The sequence below is a fragment of the Osmerus eperlanus genome, chromosome 17 (assembly GCF_963692335.1).
Source record: "Osmerus eperlanus chromosome 17, fOsmEpe2.1, whole genome shotgun sequence".
NCBI classification, from domain to species: Eukaryota; Metazoa; Chordata; class Actinopteri; order Osmeriformes; family Osmeridae; genus Osmerus; species Osmerus eperlanus.
Window position 1 is genome coordinate 14,313,124 of NC_085034.1, and position 19,263 is coordinate 14,332,386.

Below are 19,263 nucleotides of genomic sequence, written 5' to 3' on the forward strand. Positions count from 1 at the left end.
TAGAGAGATCCCTGTGTACATCCTTGGTATATGTAAATGCTTCAACTCTTGAAGGGAGTTTCGCCAAGCCTCCCACTTGCCTAATTTATCTTCAGGTAATGGGGTGTCCCACTCTGATGTCTCAGAATTCAGCTCTCTGAGGAGGGCTCTTCCTTGGATTGTGACCGGAACCAAAAAACCCAAGGGGTCAAAAACACTATTCACCATGGAGAGAACTCCACGGCGGGTGAACGGCTTAATGTCAGTTGACGCAGAGAAGGTGAATGTGTCCCTTGCTATCTCCCACAGGAGGCCTAAGCTGCGTTGAGTTAACGACTCATCTCCACTGAGGTCTACATCTTTCCCAGCTGCCACACAGTCCTCACTTGGGAAGGCCGCCAAGACAGCCTGACTGTTCGATGCAAACTTGTGTAGCCTGAGGTTGGAGCCAGCAAGTGAAGCTTGAGTCCTACGCAGCAGGTCAATGGCTTCAGCGTCAGTTGGGACAGAACAAAGACCGTCATCAACGTAAAAGTGGCGCTCGACAAAGGTGACGGTGTCTACTCCGTGTCTTTGCACACCCTCTCTGATGGCTCTTCTAAGCCCGTAGATAGCCACTGCTGGAGATGGGCTATTCCCAAAAACATGGACCTTCATTCTGTAGTTTATGACTTCATTCATCACATCATTGTCCTTGAACCATAAAAATCTGAGATAGTTCCTGTGCTTTTCCTCTACGAGGAAGCAGTAAAACATCTGCTGTATATCTGCCATGACAGCAACCTTTTCCTTTCAGAACCGCAGGAGTACTCCCAGAAGGGAGTTGTTAAGATCAGGACCAGTCAAGAGCACATCGTTCAAGGAGATTCCGGAGTGTTGGGCACTTGAATCAAACACCACTCTGATTTGGCCAGGTTTTTGTGGGTGAAATACTGCAAAGCAGCATTTCACCCACAAAAGCAGTTTACCCATGAATGCCACATATTGATGTTCTATCTCTGGCCTCCTCCTCAGGTTGCGTTGAAGTGATTTAAACCGTTTAAGTCAGGGGTGTCAAACTCATTTCGCATCGTGGGCCACATACAGCCTAGGGAGATGTCAAGTGGGCCGGACCATTAAAATTATACCATACTCTGCTATAAATAACCAAAATATCATGTATTTCCTTTGTTTTGGTGTAAAGAAGCACAAGAACATTAGGAAAATATTGAAATTTAATGAACTATCCTTTTACAAAACATTTCATGAAACACCTCATATTTCCTTAGACAAATGTGCAATTTACTTTTATCATTCACAAATATGCATTGCAACTGATCCCACTGATTGTACAAAGGCACAAAACTTTAATTGGTACTGAAAAATATAGTAATGCACTTTAAGATTAAATGAGACTTTTAAAGAAAGGAATTTTTAAACCACTTACACATACGCATATAAAATCTAAATGTAATCCCTGCGTACACCTTACAAACTAAGGAGAGTGATTTTAAATGTGTAATGAAGAAAGTGTTCGCCTGTCCTGTAAATCTGTAAACTTCATACATGAAACATACATACACATACAATACATACTGAAAATTTATGGAGTTGTATGAACAGTAGAATTCCATCACACAACTTTTGTTTTGAAGCTGCTGACTAACATTAAAGTGCACATTTTTTAAATCACCACAGTAAGGATTCATCTTCACAGAGCTGTATTCTTTCAATGCAAACAGTATCTAAGGCAGCATTTTAAAGGTGTTAGTCTAGTCTGGACTTGTATTTGTTCCTGAAACTTGGCATCTTTTGGCCTGTACAAGTGCATCAACACCAGGTGTCATGTCCTGACTCGCTGTCACTTTCAGAATGTCATTTAAGTGCTTGTTTGTGAGCCTTGAACGCATTTTTGTTTTATTGATATTCATCACTGAGAAAATTTGTTCACAAAGGTAGGTTGTCCCAAACATGCACAAAATTTTAGCAGCCAGGGCAGTTAATTTGGGGTACCCTGGTAGTAGATACTGATAAAATCTGTCCAGACCTACAGAGGCAAATTTGCCCTTCAAATCTGCATCACTCTGCAAATCAATTATCTGTAGCTGAATTTCGACCGGCGAAAAACTGAAAATTCTGTCTCAAGTTCACCAAATACCTGAAAACGTTTCTCAAACTCCCGCAGTAGTCCTGCAATTTTGTCTTTGTACCGTTTCATGTCCGCATCAGGTCTGGTCACACACACATCTCTCAGACAGGGGAAATGAGCAGGGTTGCCATTTGCCAGTTGCATCTCCCACAAAGTCAGCTTCAACTTAAATGCATGTATGTTGTCAGAAAACTGTGTGACAACTTTTTTGCGGCCTTGCAACATTTTGTTCAGATTGTTCAAGTGTTCAGTAATATCAACCAAGAATGCAAGGTCCCGTAGCCATTCCTGAGATTGTAATTCCAACACCGGTTTTCCTTTTTTCTCCATGAACTGTCCGATTTCCTCTCGTAGATCAAAGAAATGCCTCAGCACAGCGCCTCGGCTTAACCATCTCACTTCAGTGTGGTATGGCAGGCTGTGGGTAATGTTGCTGTCGCTGAGAAGTTTGTCAAACTGACGATGGTTCAGACCTCTGGACCGGATGAAATTTACAGTGCGAACAACCACCTCCATGACGTGGTCCATTTTCAGCGACTTGCAACACAATGCCTCCTGGTGCAAAATACAGTGAAATGTCCAGAAACGATCTCCTCCATTAAGGGCTTGTACTTTGTCTTTGAACTTTGTCGCGACACCTGCTTTCTTTCCGACCATGGATGGCGCGCCGTCTGTAGCCAGGCTGACAGCGCGGGACCAGTCCACTCCAACTCTGTCCAATGCAGCAACGACAGAGCCGAAAATGTCCTCGGCTGTTGTGGTGTCCATCATTGGCACCAACTCAAGAAACTCTTCAGTAACAGTCAATGTCTCATCAACTCCTCGAATAAATATGGCCAGTTGGGCCACGTCTGTGATGTCAGTGCTCTCGTCAATTGCCACGGAAAATGCAATAAATGACTTGACTCTCTGTTTCAATTGACTGTCTAAATCTGCCGATAGTTCCGAAATCCTCTGTGCTATAGTATTCCTCGTCAGGCTAATATTGGCAAAAGCTTGTCGCTTCTCGGGACATACAAGTTCAGCCGCCTTCATCATGCATCGTTTAACAAAGTCACCGTCGGAATACGGCTTCGATGCTAATGCTATTTCGCTAGCAATTAGGTAGCTGGCTTTTACCGCTGCTTCACTGACTTCTCGGCTCTGGATGAAAGTTGACTGCTGTTTCCTCAGACCCGCCAGCAATTCGTTAATCTTATCTCTTCTCAGTTGTCCTTGCAAGCCGTCATATTTTTCGCTGTGATGAGTCTCGTAGTGGCGTCGAATATTATATTCCTTCAATACCGAAACTTGTTGCAAACACACCAAGCACAAAGGTTTTCCGTGCATCTCTGTAAATAAATAGGACGTGGTCCATTTTTCTTTGAAAATTCTACACTCCTTATCTACTTTTCTCCGTTTGGATAACGACATTTTGGCTAATGAGGGTGTAGCGGAGAGGTAGAGACCAAGGTATTAACAACGTCGTAACAAGCAGCAGATGGCGCATTGATACCGTCTGCTGTTTTCAGTCTGTCTCAGTGATGCGGCTTGTGAGTGCGCCCCTTAGCGGATAATCCATGAATTGCAGCGAATTAAAAATATTAATTCCATGTCTTTTATGCATTTTTTCCACTTTCAAATTATCCTGCGGGCCTGATCGAACCTCCTTGGCGGCCGGTTCCGGCCCGCGGGCCGTATGTTTGACACCCCTGGTTTAAGTGCTTGATCACGGTTGTTAGGCAACCGTTGTCTAGGTTGCCTGAACGGTAACGGAGCGACCCAACTGTGTAAATAATTTCTGTAGACTTCTTTGTCCATTATTCTCAAGAATATCTCATCTTCAACTGAAGGTGCTAGCTTGTTGTCTTGTTCGGTGCGGTCAAATGTGTTTTGACCCAGCCGAGATTCTCTAGCCCTGCTGGGCCCTAAGACACTGTTCTTAGACTCTTTGCCATGATGTTCTTCTCTGACATGCAAAAAGCTTGTGCACGGTTGCAGGAGCGAAGGCCGACGACAATCAAACACTGTTGTTCAGTAAGTGCTGACATTTGGTTTGTGTGCATTCCCTAGGCATACCTCTCCAACCAACACCCATCCTAGGTCAAGGCGTTGAGCAAAGGGGGCGTTAAGAGGGCCGTTTATTTGCTCCCTTACCTTGTGCACTCTAATTATGTCTCTACCAAGCAGCAGGAGGATTTCAGCAGTGGGGTCCAACTCTGGGATGTGTTCTGCTACTTTGACGAGGTGAGGTTGATGAAGAGTGGCGATTGGCGTGGGAATTTCAGCCCAGTTGTCAGGTAAGTCGTTACATTCAATAAGTGGGGGGAGAGGGATTGTAACCTTCCCATTGAGTGCTTCGACCATAAAATCTTCAGCCCTTCTGCCAAACGTTTCTACTGTGCCGGAACATGTTCTCAGTAGGTAAGGATATGACTCCCCCTTAATGTTGAACAGGTCAAAGAAACTGGATCTCGCCAATGACCGGTTGCTTTGGTCATCTAAAACGATGTATGCCTTGATGGCTTTATCTGGACAACTCTTGTGATACACCTTTCCTAAGCATATCTTGGAACATGACCGCCCCACTTGTCCTGCACCACATACTTCAGTGCAATTTGAGCTGACGACATCCGTGATGTCGTCGTCCTCGTCTCCCTCCCCACCATTCTGTGACGAGGGTGCAGGAGCCGTGTTTTGTGGTGCAGGGCCCGGATGCATAGCTGAGACATGTCTTGTGCTGTCACACTCAGAACATTTCACTGATGCAGTGCAGTCCTTCGCCACATTACTTTTTGAGCCGCAGCACTTAAAGCAGAATCCTCTCTCTTTTAGAAAGTCTTTCCTGTCTTAAAGATCTTTGGCTCTAAACGCTTTGCATTTATCCACTAAACTCCACTAGGATCACTGGAAATGCTTGACTCTGCTGGGGAGACATTGGTCTTATGAACTGCAATGGGGTTCTTGGTGCTTTTAAAATGGGAACTTTCAGCCTTCAAAGGAGGTTCTCTAGCATTTAAAAAGGCAAAGCTGGGATAATTCCTTTTCTTTGCCTCATAGCACATGAACCTAGTAAAGAACTCAAATGGTGGAAACCGTCCTCCATTTCCTTCTTTATACCTTGAACCAGCAGAGATCCATTTTTCCTGAAGTCCATAAGGCAGCTTGGCTACTATAGGTTCAATGCCGCGTGCAGTATCCAAGTAGGACAAACCTGGAAGGTAGCCGTCTTCCTTAGCACGCTGCACTTCCATCAGCAGATCTGCTAGCTCCCTTAGCTTCAGATTTTCTTTCGCCGAAAGCCTAGGAAATTTGTTGAGTCGAGTGAAGAGGGCCTTTTCAACTACCTCTGGCGCTGCGTAACATTCCTGAAGACGTTCCCAGGCTTTCCTGAGTGATATGTCTGGACTTGCTATGTGCACTGAACGTAAGCGTTTCACTTGGTTGCTGGATTCTTTGCCAAGCCATCGAGTCATTAAGTCCAGCTCCTCGGTAGCAGTGAGACACAGGCCTTGGGTAGCATTTTTATATGAAGACTGCCAAGCACGATAATTTTCAGGTTGATCATCAAACTCATACAAGCTTGCACTCACCAGGTCACGTCGAGCTAAATATTGTGCGAGATGTTCAGTTGTGCGCACACTTTGTTCAGTTTTCAGCTGAGGGAAGAAGTGCGGAGCAGAAACATTCAAGTCACTGTGAAATGTTTTTGAATTGACCTGAGCATCCTTTATGTCAAATATGTCTGACAGTTTGACTGCTGGTGGAACATAAGCATAGTCTGGGCCATCTACTACTAAGTCCACATTACCAGTGTTGTTAGCCTGTGGTGGTCCCTGTGAAGAAACAGGAACCTGCCGGTATGAAGAAAAGAGGTTGTTTGGACTGAAACAGTTAGTGGCAGCTGTAGCAGGCTGAAATGTCTGAGTGCTAGCCTTCGTAGCTGCTCGCTCTGGGGAGCTATTTGGGTCAAAATGAGCTTGGACGTATTTGCTTGTCTGCTCTAGTTTATCTTCTTCTGATGGGCCCGTTTCATCCAACAGAATACATCTCTCGATTGTGTGAGCTGATTCCCAAACAGCTACTTCGGCGTCAGCAGCTGCTGCTTCACGGCACATGGCGAGTGTCTCAAGCTCAGTCTCTCTTCTTACTCTCTCCAACTGTGATTCAGCTTCTTTAGCTGCTTTGTTCATTTTAGCTTTAGCTTCTTGTCCTGCATATGTAGTAGTGATGGGCATTCCGGCTCTTTTTCGTGAGCCGGCTCGTATGGCTCAGCTCACCAAAAAGAGCCGGCTCTTTTGGCTCCCGAACGGCTCTTTAAAAAATACATGTTTTAACTATGAATTTGACTATGATGGGTGTGAAAACAATTTGAATTAAATTATGAAATTAAATCATACTCGACCGTAACCACATATCTTTAAAAATGCATTGATTTGTCATGGCTCTCCTCCGAGTTTTGACTACTCTCTGACTGTGTGTGAGTTGGCTCGGCCCTCCCTCATGCAGGATTGACAGGAACAGAATGGGAGGATGATCGTGTGCGCCTTTAAGCCTACAAGTATTTTTTTGTTGTTCTTTGAATTAGTCAATTATTTTAAATACAATTAAAATTCATTATTTCATAATCATTTAGTTTTTATAGGCTGTATTAATCTATTAAAAATAGAGTCGGCTCTTCAGATATGCGAGCCAGCTCCCGACGTTCACCTTCAAGAGCCGGCTCTTAGAGCCGGATCGTTCGCGAACGACCCATCACTAATATGTAGAGCGTACTTTAGCAGCTGCTGTTTTTGCACGTGGGTGGATTAGCGCACTGTTTGATGATGTAGCTGAACGAGAATTTCTTCCACTCGCTACAGAAGCCTTAGCACTTTTTGTGTCCATCTTGCCACGAAGTTCAACACTAACTTCTCTGTCTTTTTACTGTGATGTCCTCACTGCAGTGTAGCAACTGTAGCTATACATCTAGCTAACTCTGATGCAAAATGACAAGTCGTAGTGAGCGTTTACTTGCTGTTTACTGGTTTCCAATATCATCTTACATGACAGAGTAAAAACTGTAACAAAGGAATAAAGTTTGACTGTTTTAGCATAAATCTCGTAATGGAATACAACTGTAAATATGTGTAAATAAGACCTAACTATGTGTAGTCTTTCCTTTTTAAACAGTATTTTAACATTAACTTATTAACAACAATTAATTTGTACTTACGACATTGCCTCTAGTGCTAACAATCGTGACGTGCATACATTTGTGTTTACTTTCCACTCAAAAGGAAAATTCCCGTTTTTAACCCCAAAACTCCCGAGACAGCTTGTCAAATTAAAAGTCCTTTCAACATTTTGCCTTAATGGCAACACACTAATTCTATACTATTTTGTTCGGCTTGACATAGCGTCCATTATCTGGGTCGTAGGTACTTGAGAGAGGCGGCGCCTTCCAGCGAGGGGCCAAGCTTCAGCTCCTTCAGGCGACACGCCCCCCAGTCTCAAGCAGAGAAGACTGCTGATTTTCTCACGAAACAGGGCCGGATGCAGCCTGCTTTGACTAGGGGGGCAGTGAACATTTCTGGGGGGTATAATGATTACGGAAAGGGATCGTATTCTTTTTTATATTACCATTATGTTACCATTTTTGAGTCTGCTTAACGATCCAAGTGTTAATGAAGCGCGGATCCAGACATTATAAACATTCGGGGCTTAGCCCAAACTTATGACGTATCCTGGGTTTGATGTGATGCTGGATAAGGACCTCCACAGTTTATGCGAGCACAACATTTTTGGGCATTCATTTGAGCGCAAAATAGTTTTGTGAGCTTTATGTTAAATAAACATAGCTGTTTTCCAATTGGTAAAACCTTGTCTACTGAAGGTGATGTCTTTATCATTTCTGGCTCCAAATTGTCGACAGGGGAAGTAGAAACATGCATCTAGCTTGGCTGAGTACTCTAACCAAGTTCGAGAGCGATGCCCTAGGATCTTGGCTGAAAATGCGCATGGAGTACGTTTGTAGAACAGACTGAATTGGAGTGCTCTCATTCAAACCATGCACACCTTCACCCACAGCAGCGGTAACGTTGGTAGGCCTATCTAGAGACTGGGAAGTGCTTCCACTAGGACCAGCACGCTCTGCTTGCTCTGGAGTATGAGTTTAATATTCCTTGTCGCAGGGACAGTAGTAGATGGTTTGGGGATCAGAAATCGATGCATGATAAAAGGTTTTTCTTTGTACAAACACGCACGCAAAGAACAATCGATGGCTAACCAAGCTAAAAGACTACTGTACTGTTAACGTCTTACTAACCCGTGTATCTTCTATTATTATCGCGAGATTAACGTTCGTTTAGGCCTAGCAAACTTTGTAGTTTTTTTCACATGCTGTTGGTTGCAACAACTACTGACGTTAGAAAAACTACAACACCACACCGGATCTAGCTAGACCGGAAACAAAACAACAGGCACGCCGCACACACTTGTTTGGGCTTGTGAGCCGGCTAAAGAGTAGTAGGCTAACGTTACGTTTTGAGTGGATGGCGAGCGTGAGACGCCGAAATGGATGCCAATAAGATTCTGAATGGAAAGTTCACTTTTAAAAAGTTGCCAAATGGTTCCATTGACAAGACCAAAGTGATCTGTGTGTTTTGTTGTTGTGAACTGCGCTGTGCTTTGTCGTTGTGAACTGAGCTATCATCTAGTGATGGGCATTCCGGCTCTTTTTGGTGAGCTGGCTCGTATGGCTCAACTCACCAAAAAGAGCCGTCTCTTTTGGCTCCCGAACGGCTCTTTAAAAAATACATGTTTTAACTATGAATTTGACTATGATGGGTGATTTGAATTAAATTATGAAATGAAATCATACTCGACCGTAACCACATATCTTTAAAAATGCATTGATTTGTCATGGCTCTCCTCCAAGTTTTGACTACTCTCTGACTGCGTGTGAGTTGGCTCGGCCCTCCCTCATGCAGGATTGACAGGATGTGAGGATGATCGTGTGCGCCTTTAAGCCTACAAGTATTTTTTTGTTGTTCTTTGAATTAGTCAATTATTTTAAATACAATTAAAATTCATTATTTCATAATCATTTAGTTTTTATAGGCTGTATTAATCTATTAAAAATAGAGTCGGCTCTTCAGATATGCGAGCCAGCTCCCGACGTTCACCTTCAAGAGCCCGCTCTTAGAGCCAGATCGTTCGCGAACGACCCATCACTACTATCATCGCAGCACGTCCAGTCTGAAATACCACTTGATGGCCAAGCACACAGCTGATGCGAATTCTCCGCCCCCTCGTAAAAGCCAGGCGATTGCAATGTTGTTTTCAATTAAAAAAAACATTTGCACCAAGCAATCTGATCCACTTTTCCATGTTGATAAGAGCATTAAAATTTGAAAAAATAATGGGACAAAAAGAAATCAAGGGACATTCAGAATAGATACAAATTTGCGATACTATGACATTAATGCGATTAATCGCGAGTAAATATTTTCATAGTTTGACAGCACTAATTAAAACTGAAACAGAAGTATGAAATTCCAGGGTTTAACATTAAACACCAATGCTACACTTTACTATTCGTCAAAAGTTTTCCACAAAAGACCGATATACAAACTTCGAGAACGAGTGGCAAGAGATTCGAGGTTGATTTCACTGTTATCAGTAAACGTGGAGGCGGAGCTCTAACCTACGTTGCCCATTATCAACCAGACAATCACTGGGGAATCTTAAAAAAAAATAAAGCATATTACTGATAGCACTAACAGACTGTTTCATAGCTTCAACATGTAACCTTTTGGGCTGAAGTCAGAAGCAGCTGGGGGGGCGCGGCAGAAATCTGCGGGGGCGTAGCCCACCCTACCCCCCCCCCTGGATCCGGCCCTGATTTCAAAGCCTAATTTAACATACTTACATTTACATTTAGTCATTTAGCAGACGCTCTTATCCAGAGCGACTTACAGTAAGTACAGGGACATTCCCCCCGAAGCAAGTAGGGTGAAGTGCCTTGCCCAAGGTCACAACGTCAATTGACACGGCCGGGAATCAAACTGGCATACTTGTCTTTCTTTTCATTCGAATTTGGATGGGTAGTTAATAACACATTCTTCTGTGGTGTGGTGAACTTAAAACTCGTTTTCAATTCCACTTTACAGGATCTTTAATGGCAGTTAGCAAACAAGGTATAGGTGCCTTACCGCCACCTACTGGACTGGAGTGTGATACAGAACAAACCGCACAAGTTGCTCTCCCCCACACAAATGGACTGTCCCAAACACTAAAGGATAGCTATGCAAGAGCCCACATGATCACAGTAGGACTAGTACACCCTAGAGCAGACACTACGTCAAAAAAGAGGGTGGGTATGTTGGTCCCAACATTTTTATTCAACAATGTTGAATAAAAAATAAGATTGTTGGTCCCAATGGCAAAAAGGGGTGGGTTGATGCCAACCAAAAGCATGGAAACATAGATGGTCCAAACTGTACACGGACGTTTTTAACGTCTGTACACAAACGTTACCTTACACGTTTTGGCACATACGGCCTTCCATACAGGAACGTCTGGTTAAGCAACAATACGGGCTAAGCCTGTAGTGATGGGAAGTTCGGATCATTTTACTGATTCGGTTCTTTGAATCTCGTTCAGTAAAATGAACGAATCTTTTTTCGAGTCATTCGTTCATTTCAACTGTAAGTGTAAATGTAAAGTGAAAATAACAAAACCAGTCAGTATGATGACTGGAGCGAATATCATTCACGTCTTACTAAAACAGCGGCCACACGAAAGGGAATGAGGAAACTGTTTTCTCTACTAAAAAATACAATGCGGGTCATGTGAAAAAAGGATCCAAAGACTCTTAGAAAGACCGAGTCGGGAAATGAACGAATCATTCGTTTCCTCCAGTACAGAGCCTATGCAGGTCACGTGAAAAATGATCCAAAGACTCGTAGAAAGACCGAGTCGGGAAATGAACGAATCGTTCGTTTCCTCTAGCTACCACTACAGAGCCTATGCAGGTCACGTGAAAAATGATCCAAATACTCTACCCGAAGACCGAGTCGGGAAATGAACGAATCATTTCTGTTTACTTGGACGAGCCTATGCAACAGTCCCGATGCGCGGCCACGAGAAAATGAACGAATCACTCTTTGAGAGGACTCGTTACTCTCGAGTCCTTGTAAGTATTCGTTCAAAATGAACGAATCGTTCACGAACGACACATCACTATAAGCCTGACAGTTAGCCTGCCCCGGACCAGGCTAGTTTCGAAGAATAAATTGTCATAGTAACTGAGTTCGAACTACGTTGAGCTGGCTTAATGGAACCGAATGAACGAGAAATTAGTCCGACTAACTGACATAAGGCTGGCTTATTCGGTAAACTTGCTTTATGGAACAGGCCTCAGTTCAGGCAGCCTATATAAAATCCACTATGTTTGCTACACGTTGAGTTGGCCCCCAGTATTCAGCTGCATTAGGCTATATCAACTGAGACAATATAGGCTATGGTAATAAACAAGTAGGCCTGCCTAATTGATTTGCATTTTGATTGTGTGGGCTTGATCGATGTTGGAAATCCATGTTGATTTGGCTCAGATATGCGACACACTGGAGGCTATATAACCTCATATTGAGGTTATATATGAATTCAGGACCAATAGTTGGCCCACTGCCCGAGAACAGAAAGTACTGTACAGCTGCCATACTGTACACATAACCAGAGTATAGTGTACAAAGGTGTGATCTGGTCTACGCCTGCGCTCTTCATGAACATAAATTAGCCTATCATAGTATGTGTGTGGCACTTTTTGCGATTCCGAGTCTGGCTGTCAGTGTCAAGGAAGAACTGCATCCTGGAAACACCTAATAACCTGCTATGAAATCGCCCGATCCAAGAAACATTGTCCGTTACGTCCTTTGCTGAACGTCTGGGTAAAAAAAATTAAAATTCCAATATGAAAACTGGTGGTTCAATTCTACGTGGTAGGGCTAGCTAGCTATCCTTACGTAGCTAGCCAGCTAGCAATCCAGCTAGCCTAGCTAAGTAAGAGATTATCTGTTTTAGCAAGGCTAGCTAAAGTTCTAGACTATAACTAACTACATATGTAGTTAATCTTGTGTTTATATATAGACATATCTAAATGTGTATATATAACGATTCGATTAGTCACTTTAATGGCTCTTGCTAATGATAGAATAACAATTTCACACTATTTAATGATTCTTGTTCTTGGTTTACTAGTTTAAAAAAGTTGATATGATAAACGATCAAGAAAACAGATTAATTCGAATCCCTTCGTTTTATTTTGTTGTAAACGGTCTTCCGTCTCAAACAATTTCCCATTTTTAATGTTATGCTTAAACTGTGTCAGAAGACCAATCTTTTACCGAACCGTATGGAGCAAGTTAGCAATCATTATTATTATTATTAGCATCCCAAGCTTACGTTACGTCCTCCTAACAACGCATCTAACCTGAAACTGTCTATTCACCATGTAGTCATACTTCCCTATCCCCAGTTTATGGCATAAGCAAAGCTAACACACAGAAATGTAAGTACCATGGCTGAAAGTCTTGTGTGTGTTTTAATGAACAGGAGAAAGCAGCCTTTTTTTCTGCACCAGGCTAACTTTTAAATGTCTGTCTGTCTACCCAGTGTAGCTCAGCCATCGCCCTCTTACACAGCCCTGATGAGGGGAGATGAGGTGTCATAGTGTCCAGCATGAACATCCACACACTGGGGGGTGCTATAGCCGACTCTCTGGGCCCTAGCCTGGCCGTGCGTATGAGCGGAGCAGGCGGAGGGTGGAGTGGCGTGTCTCTAAAGCCCGCCGGGCGAATCACCTCGCTGTTCCAGACCATGGTTCCCACAGGATACACCAAGCTCCAGGAGGAACGTCTGGCCCTGGCAGACCTGGGGCCCAAGCCCGAGGGCCCCAACCAAAATGGCTATCGAGCAGAACCCCCCCACCTGGAGGTCCGACGCCATCCCGACCGGGCCGCGCGCTGCTCCATCAGCCTGTCGGACTGTGGCGATGGCCGCTACGCTGAGACAGAGCCCATGCTTCCAGAGGGACGACTGTCAGGGGAAGAGGCGGATGAAGAGGAGGAGGAGGAGGAAGAGGAGGAGGAAGGCCAGGGGTCCGCTACCCGGAATATGCCCAAGGAGTCTCCCCTTGCCATGGCTTTGCAGATACTATTACCCTTCCTGCTGGCAGGGTTTGGCACCGTGTCAGCAGGCATGGTGCTAGACATTGTTCAGGTGAGATGTAACTCTGTACATTCATTCCAGCATACCTGTACTTTTTAGAATAAAATAAATATGTTGCGTTATCATTCTGACTAGCAATGGTTCCATTGTAGGCAGGCTAACAACACCTGTCTGTTGATAAAGGGCAATGCTGCAGAGACTTTAGGCAAATAGGCTCATTGATGTGGAGTTTGTGCTCTCCCTTTCTCTCTCTCTTTTTCTCCCTTTCTCTGTCTCCTTTTCTCTTTTTTTCTCACCCGTTCCCCTCCTTCCTTTCTGTCCATTAGCACTGGGAGGCTTTCAGGTACATCACAGAGATCTTCATCCTGGTTCCAGCCCTGCTTGGCCTGAAAGGCAACTTGGAGATGACCCTTGCTTCCCGACTCTCCACAGCGGTGAGAGGAATACACACACACACACACACTCAATTCCCTTGACAATCTCTTGACTCTACATTGTTATTAAGGACAGTTGCTGTCCCCTGCGTCAACTAAAACCTAACCTCAAAAGCTAAAACTTGTCATCATCCCTGCTCTTGTCTTGCCAGGTCTTGTTATTCCCCTCCTTAGGCTCATGCAATACACAGCATTCCCATTTCACAACACTCCCAACATATCATTACACACTGCATTATTTTATCGCTCAGGTCAAATGACAATGGAAAGCTGAGTAGCCTTGGTAGAGTATAGCCTCAGGGGAATATAAAATGTTTATCTTAAATGACGACCTTTGCCTCGTGCTTGGTACACTGTTAAGGAGTAAGGAATCCCTTAAATGCTATCTGGAACCAGTTTGTCTGCAGTCATATGTAGTGCCAACCACTTGGTGCGGCAGTGCCTTTCATCGTCAGAACACAGAGCCTGCGGAATAGGAATTGTGAGAGAAATGTGCTGAGGTAATTTTCCGTTCTCCTACACTGTCCGCCACCCCTTATTCCCTGGACTGAGGGAGGTGGGGCTGTAAAGGAACCAAGCAGGCGGGCACATGGTGGATCTGGCACCACAGCTCAACCTGAGAGAGCAAACAGACGAGAGACAGCGCTTGAGAACCCAACGAAAGAACGTCAGAGGGGGTAGAGAGGAAATAATCCTGTGTGGGTAGACGAGAGTTGATTTGGTCCATCGTGTTTTCAGCGTGACTGGTGCGACTCGCCACCTTGCAGAGTCACACAAATTATATTGCCAGAAGAAAAGCAAGCTCATGTCATTGTGATGTACTTTGAAAAGGTCTTGTCACTCTCACCATAGGCCCACACACATATACTATAAACTAGGGATGTTCATGATTAATCATGAATCGATTAATTGCAGTTAAGAAATTAACGGGTTAAAAATGTATTAACCGATAACATTTGCTGTCTCCATTGTTAGTATAGGGTTCATGATAAAAGTTATGCGCCCCAGTGTTTCCGCTATATTAATCATTACCGCTGCTGCTTCAGAATTGTATGAAATGTTGTGAAGTTACGACTGCGGAGCTATCTGCTCAACGGAACTCAAACGAACGGTCTTCTGTTTACTCTCCACTTGAGAGTATAACCTGTATTCGCTCTCATATATTCTTTATTATTATTATTATTTTCCCCACCATAACTCAACCCTCAATTTTGGCACTACACACTACAACACGACACATGTTGGTTATGGAAGCAAATCGTTACCAAAATTCAAATGCAAATGCATTTCCAGAAATGCATTTGCATTTTAAGAATGTGGCTGCATTATTTGACTCATAAATGAAATTAGTAATCAATCATCCTATTTGCATTTTAATTTTCTTCTTCAAGAGTGCTCAATCTTTCACTTAATTAAAATGAAAAAGAAATAGACATTTGAGATTTAATTTTCAAAACATGCCCCAGCAAATAGATACCAAAATTCAATTTGAAATGTAAAATTTGAAAATTTAAATGCATTTCCAGAAATGCATTTTCATTTTAAGAATGTGGCTGCAAAATCCTGACCACAATTCAAATTCAAATGCATTTCCAGAAATGCATTTTCATTTTCAAGAACGTGGCTGCGCGGAGCGCGCGAGAAAAATAATTTAGCTGATTTGAGCGAAAAATAGTTTTTGGAGTTTTATGTAAAATAAACAGCCGTTTTTTCAATTGACCCATCTTTAAGTTTCTTAGCCTGGTTTTCCATCGTTATATTGTTACTATCTAGCTTTCGATGTGTCAGTCCCACTGTTGTGTGTGACTATAAGCTACGACAGTGACACCCGAAGTGCGTTCCTTATATCCAGTTCAGGCCTATTCCATAATTTTGTTTGATTGCTGTCACGGCAGAAAATCCCGCTTGATGTTGGAAATGGAAGCAGGGTTTTCAGTGCTTTAGTGGCGATCTCAGGATAGCCTTCATCCAAAACACCGATAGAGTTGTTGTCTCAAACAGGCTTCATTGAGTGGTAACTATCACTTGTCATGTGTCAAGAGGAAGAGACGCGCATGATACCGTTCAATAAAGCCCACAAACTTGCTAAAAAATGAGTAAACACACGTCTTTGCAGAGCTTTTTTGCTCAGGGGAAAAGGCCCGCGGAGAAGGAGAGAATCAGGTCATTTTTCAGAATAAAACGTCTTTAAGACTCTGATAATCAATTAAAAGGAAATAATGTTATTAATTCTTTTTTGTGCTGCCCGGTACGAAATGACCCACGGACCGGTACCGGTCCGCGGACCGGTGGGCCCCGGTTGGGGAACGCTGCTCTAAAGACCCGGCAATTCAATCAATTTCCCGGCACATTTGCAATGTAATGCAATGCAGATGTGCACACCGCTCCCTACCGAACAAGATGGGTAGCTCGGTCAGCAGGGAGCTGAAGAAGAGCGGCTACTGACGTCACTCTGCTGCGCCGCTCAGAATGCTTTTTCGTTCATTTTGCATTTCTGCAAATGCATTTGAATTTGAATTGTGGTCACGATTTTACAGCCACGTTCTTAAAATGAAAATGCATTTCTGGAAATGCATTTGAATTGTGGTCACGATTTTGCAGCCACGTTCTTAAAATGAAAATGCATTTCTGGAAATGCATTTGAATTTGAATTGTGGTCACGATTTTGCAGCCATGTTCTTGAAAATGAAAATGCATTTCTGGAAATGCATTTGAATTTGAATTGTGGTCAGGATTTTGCAGCCACATTCTTAAAATGAAAATGCATTTCTGGAAATGCATTTTAATTTTCAAATTTTACATTTCAAATTGAATTTTGGTATCTATTTGCTGGGGCATGTTTTGAAAATTAAATCTCAAATGTCTATTTCTTTTTCATTTTAATTAAGTGAAAGATTGAGCACTCTTGAAGAAGAAAATTAAAATGCAAATAGGATGATTGATTACTAATTTCATTTATGAGTCAAATAATGCAGCCACATTCTTAAAATGCAAATGCATTTCTGGAAATGCATTTGCATTTGAATTTTGGTAACGATTTGCTTCCATAGTTGGTGTCAAAATGTTCGTCTTGGTCCTGATTGCGTTGCTTGTATCCGTGCGGTGACTAACTAGCTAGCCACAGTCACAAATACCACTAACGTCACAAACCCACACGCAGGGTTGGGTATGTTACTTTTTAAATGTAATCCGTTAGTTACTAGTTACCCATCCACGATTGTAATCAGTAACATAACTTGTGGATTACCCAGACTCAGTAATGTAATCTGATTACTTTCCATTACTTTCAAAACCTAGTTCATAACCAGTTGAAGTTTGTTTACATAACCTGGAATAAGACTAAATTAAAAAACAAATTCTGTTGCACCCTAGAAACTGTTGTAGCAGGACATACAGCAGCACTCAAATAAATAGAAAGGTCACCCCAATTTATGTCAATAAAGGCATTACACTAGGTGGACTGATCGCCAGTGGTAGTGTATCAAAAGCTTCTGTACTAGGTCTGCTTTCTGTATATTAGTTGGTTTTTGCCAGAAACATTTTTGGCGGTCCAATCAGCGAACAGAGGGAGTGGCTGAGAACGATGACGTTGATGTTGTGCCCTAGTTTGAGTTTTAGTTCAGTAATGGCCCGCGGAGAAAGGTGCGAGCGAAGCCATTCGGTCTGTTGTGGCAACCGAATATCCGGAAGTTAGATTGTTCTTGCCGGAGCAAGAACAATCTTGTTGAGATTTGTTGGTGGCCATGATATTGTGGCCCTCCTCCCCACGGGGTTCGGGAAAAGTTTGATTTTAAGGCTACGTATGTATATTTTTTGGCCCTATTTGTATGTGTATCTAATGGCTGGTTAAGCACTGTAGGGAGAAATATATATTTTTTTGTCTCGTTCCAGTGATTGGCACACCTGGGTGATGGCGTCGGATATTTTTTGTCATTTAGCACACGCCAGATGCGTTATATGCGTTAGCACGTTAGATGTATTTCCACTCACATACCCACAACCAGTGACGTGCGGTGACATCAGTAAGAGGCTAGGCACTTGAATGGGAAAATGTGTCCAAACTTTTGACTGGTACTGTACATGTTGAAGAATACAGGATCGAAGTGCGCAAGTGAGTTTTTCGCTTGTCGTCCGCAGTGAACGGACAGTAAAAGCACTGCTTATTCTACATTTTTTTTTTGTATTTGATTATGCGTAACTGCTACATTCGTGATCGTAACGTCTAAACAATTGGAATAACACACATATTGCATATATAAATCACAAGAATAAACAGTAAAAATACAAGTTTATTAAATAAAATGATTTATTAAAAATGTTTACGTTTGAATTTTGGCAGGGTAGTCAGTGCCTACCTTGCTTACCCAGACTGCACGTCACTGCCCACAACTGCTGAACAACGCTGACACAGTTTTCCCAAACTTGCAATCTTAAAAAGGCCGGCGGGTCCTCTATCTCTCGTGGGTCGCCACCACTCGCCATACTCGTCCTTAGTGCTGCTAGCTAGCCTATCTCTGACTCACGGCGGCGCCAATCAGAGCTTCAGATTAGATGTCCCTAAAGAACACGAGTATCTAACAGTAGTTCTGCATTACATTCATTAATTTGCACGCACATTTACATTTAGTCATTTAGCAGACGCTCTTATCCAGAGTGACTTACAGTAAGTACAGGGACATTCTCCCCGAGGCAAGTAGGGTTAAGTGCCTTGCCCAAGGACACAACGTCATTTGGCCGGGAATCGAACTGGCAACCTTCAGATTACTAGCCCGACTCCCTCACCGCTCAGCCACCTGACTCCCACGACGTACGTTTTATTTATTTTTATACCGCGCATTCTCCGTGTAATTTCATGCACCGAACCGTGACGCCCGTACCGTACGGTTCGGTACAAATACATGTACCGTTCCACCCCTAATAGCTACCCGCTGCCAATTATCATTAGCCATAGCCTTACCTCCAAATGTTTCTTCAAGTTTGAAGTTGAATCTTTTGACGCAGACAGCAGAATCACCCTAGGCAAACATAGCTTGCATTTAACTGTTATGTTTTTGCCTTTTTCTTCTTTGAACACAAATTGATCATTGAAACGCCAGGCGAAAAATGCAGTGTGTTGGTGTGACAGACACAGAAGCAAATGTTGAAACTTCACAAAGAACTTTTACTCCCAAATGTAAAAGTATTGTAAAGTAATCCTCAATATTTTTCAAATTATCTGTAATCCGATTACATTTTTTTTGCCAGTAACGTAACGGATTACAGTTACAATTATTTTGTCATCAGATTACAGTAATCCGATTACTTGTAATCCGTTACTCCCAAACCCTGCCCACACGCGATTACCTATAGTAGAACATTATTTGATTGTTAACTTCTGTGAGATAGCTTGCTACCTAAAACGGCAAGATGGCTGAAGAAATGCCACAGGCAGAGGCCAGGGTGATAACATGTAGCTAGCTATGTTTCCAGGCTGTGATATCAACACCCTGAATTTTTTTATTATTGTGGTGGGACTGATAGATTATTAAAGTA

The 19,263-nt window shown here is 43.0% G+C and overlaps 1 protein-coding gene across 3 annotated transcripts in view; it reads left to right on the plus strand.

Moving 5' to 3' along the window:
• The first annotated feature begins 11,883 nt into the window (after nt 1-11,883).
• Nucleotides 11,884-19,263, plus strand: part of slc41a2b (solute carrier family 41 member 2b) — a 50,720-nt gene continuing 43,340 nt past the window's right edge. Inside the window, exons 1-3 of one of the 3 annotated variants that reach the window (XM_062482864.1) lie at nt 11,884-12,018; nt 12,743-13,348; nt 13,624-13,731. In XM_062482864.1, coding sequence (XP_062338848.1) covers nt 12,809-13,348; nt 13,624-13,731 — 648 coding nt within the window. In that variant the 5' untranslated portion in view covers nt 11,884-12,018; nt 12,743-12,808. The remainder of the gene's footprint in view (nt 12,019-12,742; nt 13,349-13,623; nt 13,732-19,263) is intronic. The other 2 variants (XM_062482865.1, XM_062482867.1) reach the window with 2 other exon arrangements.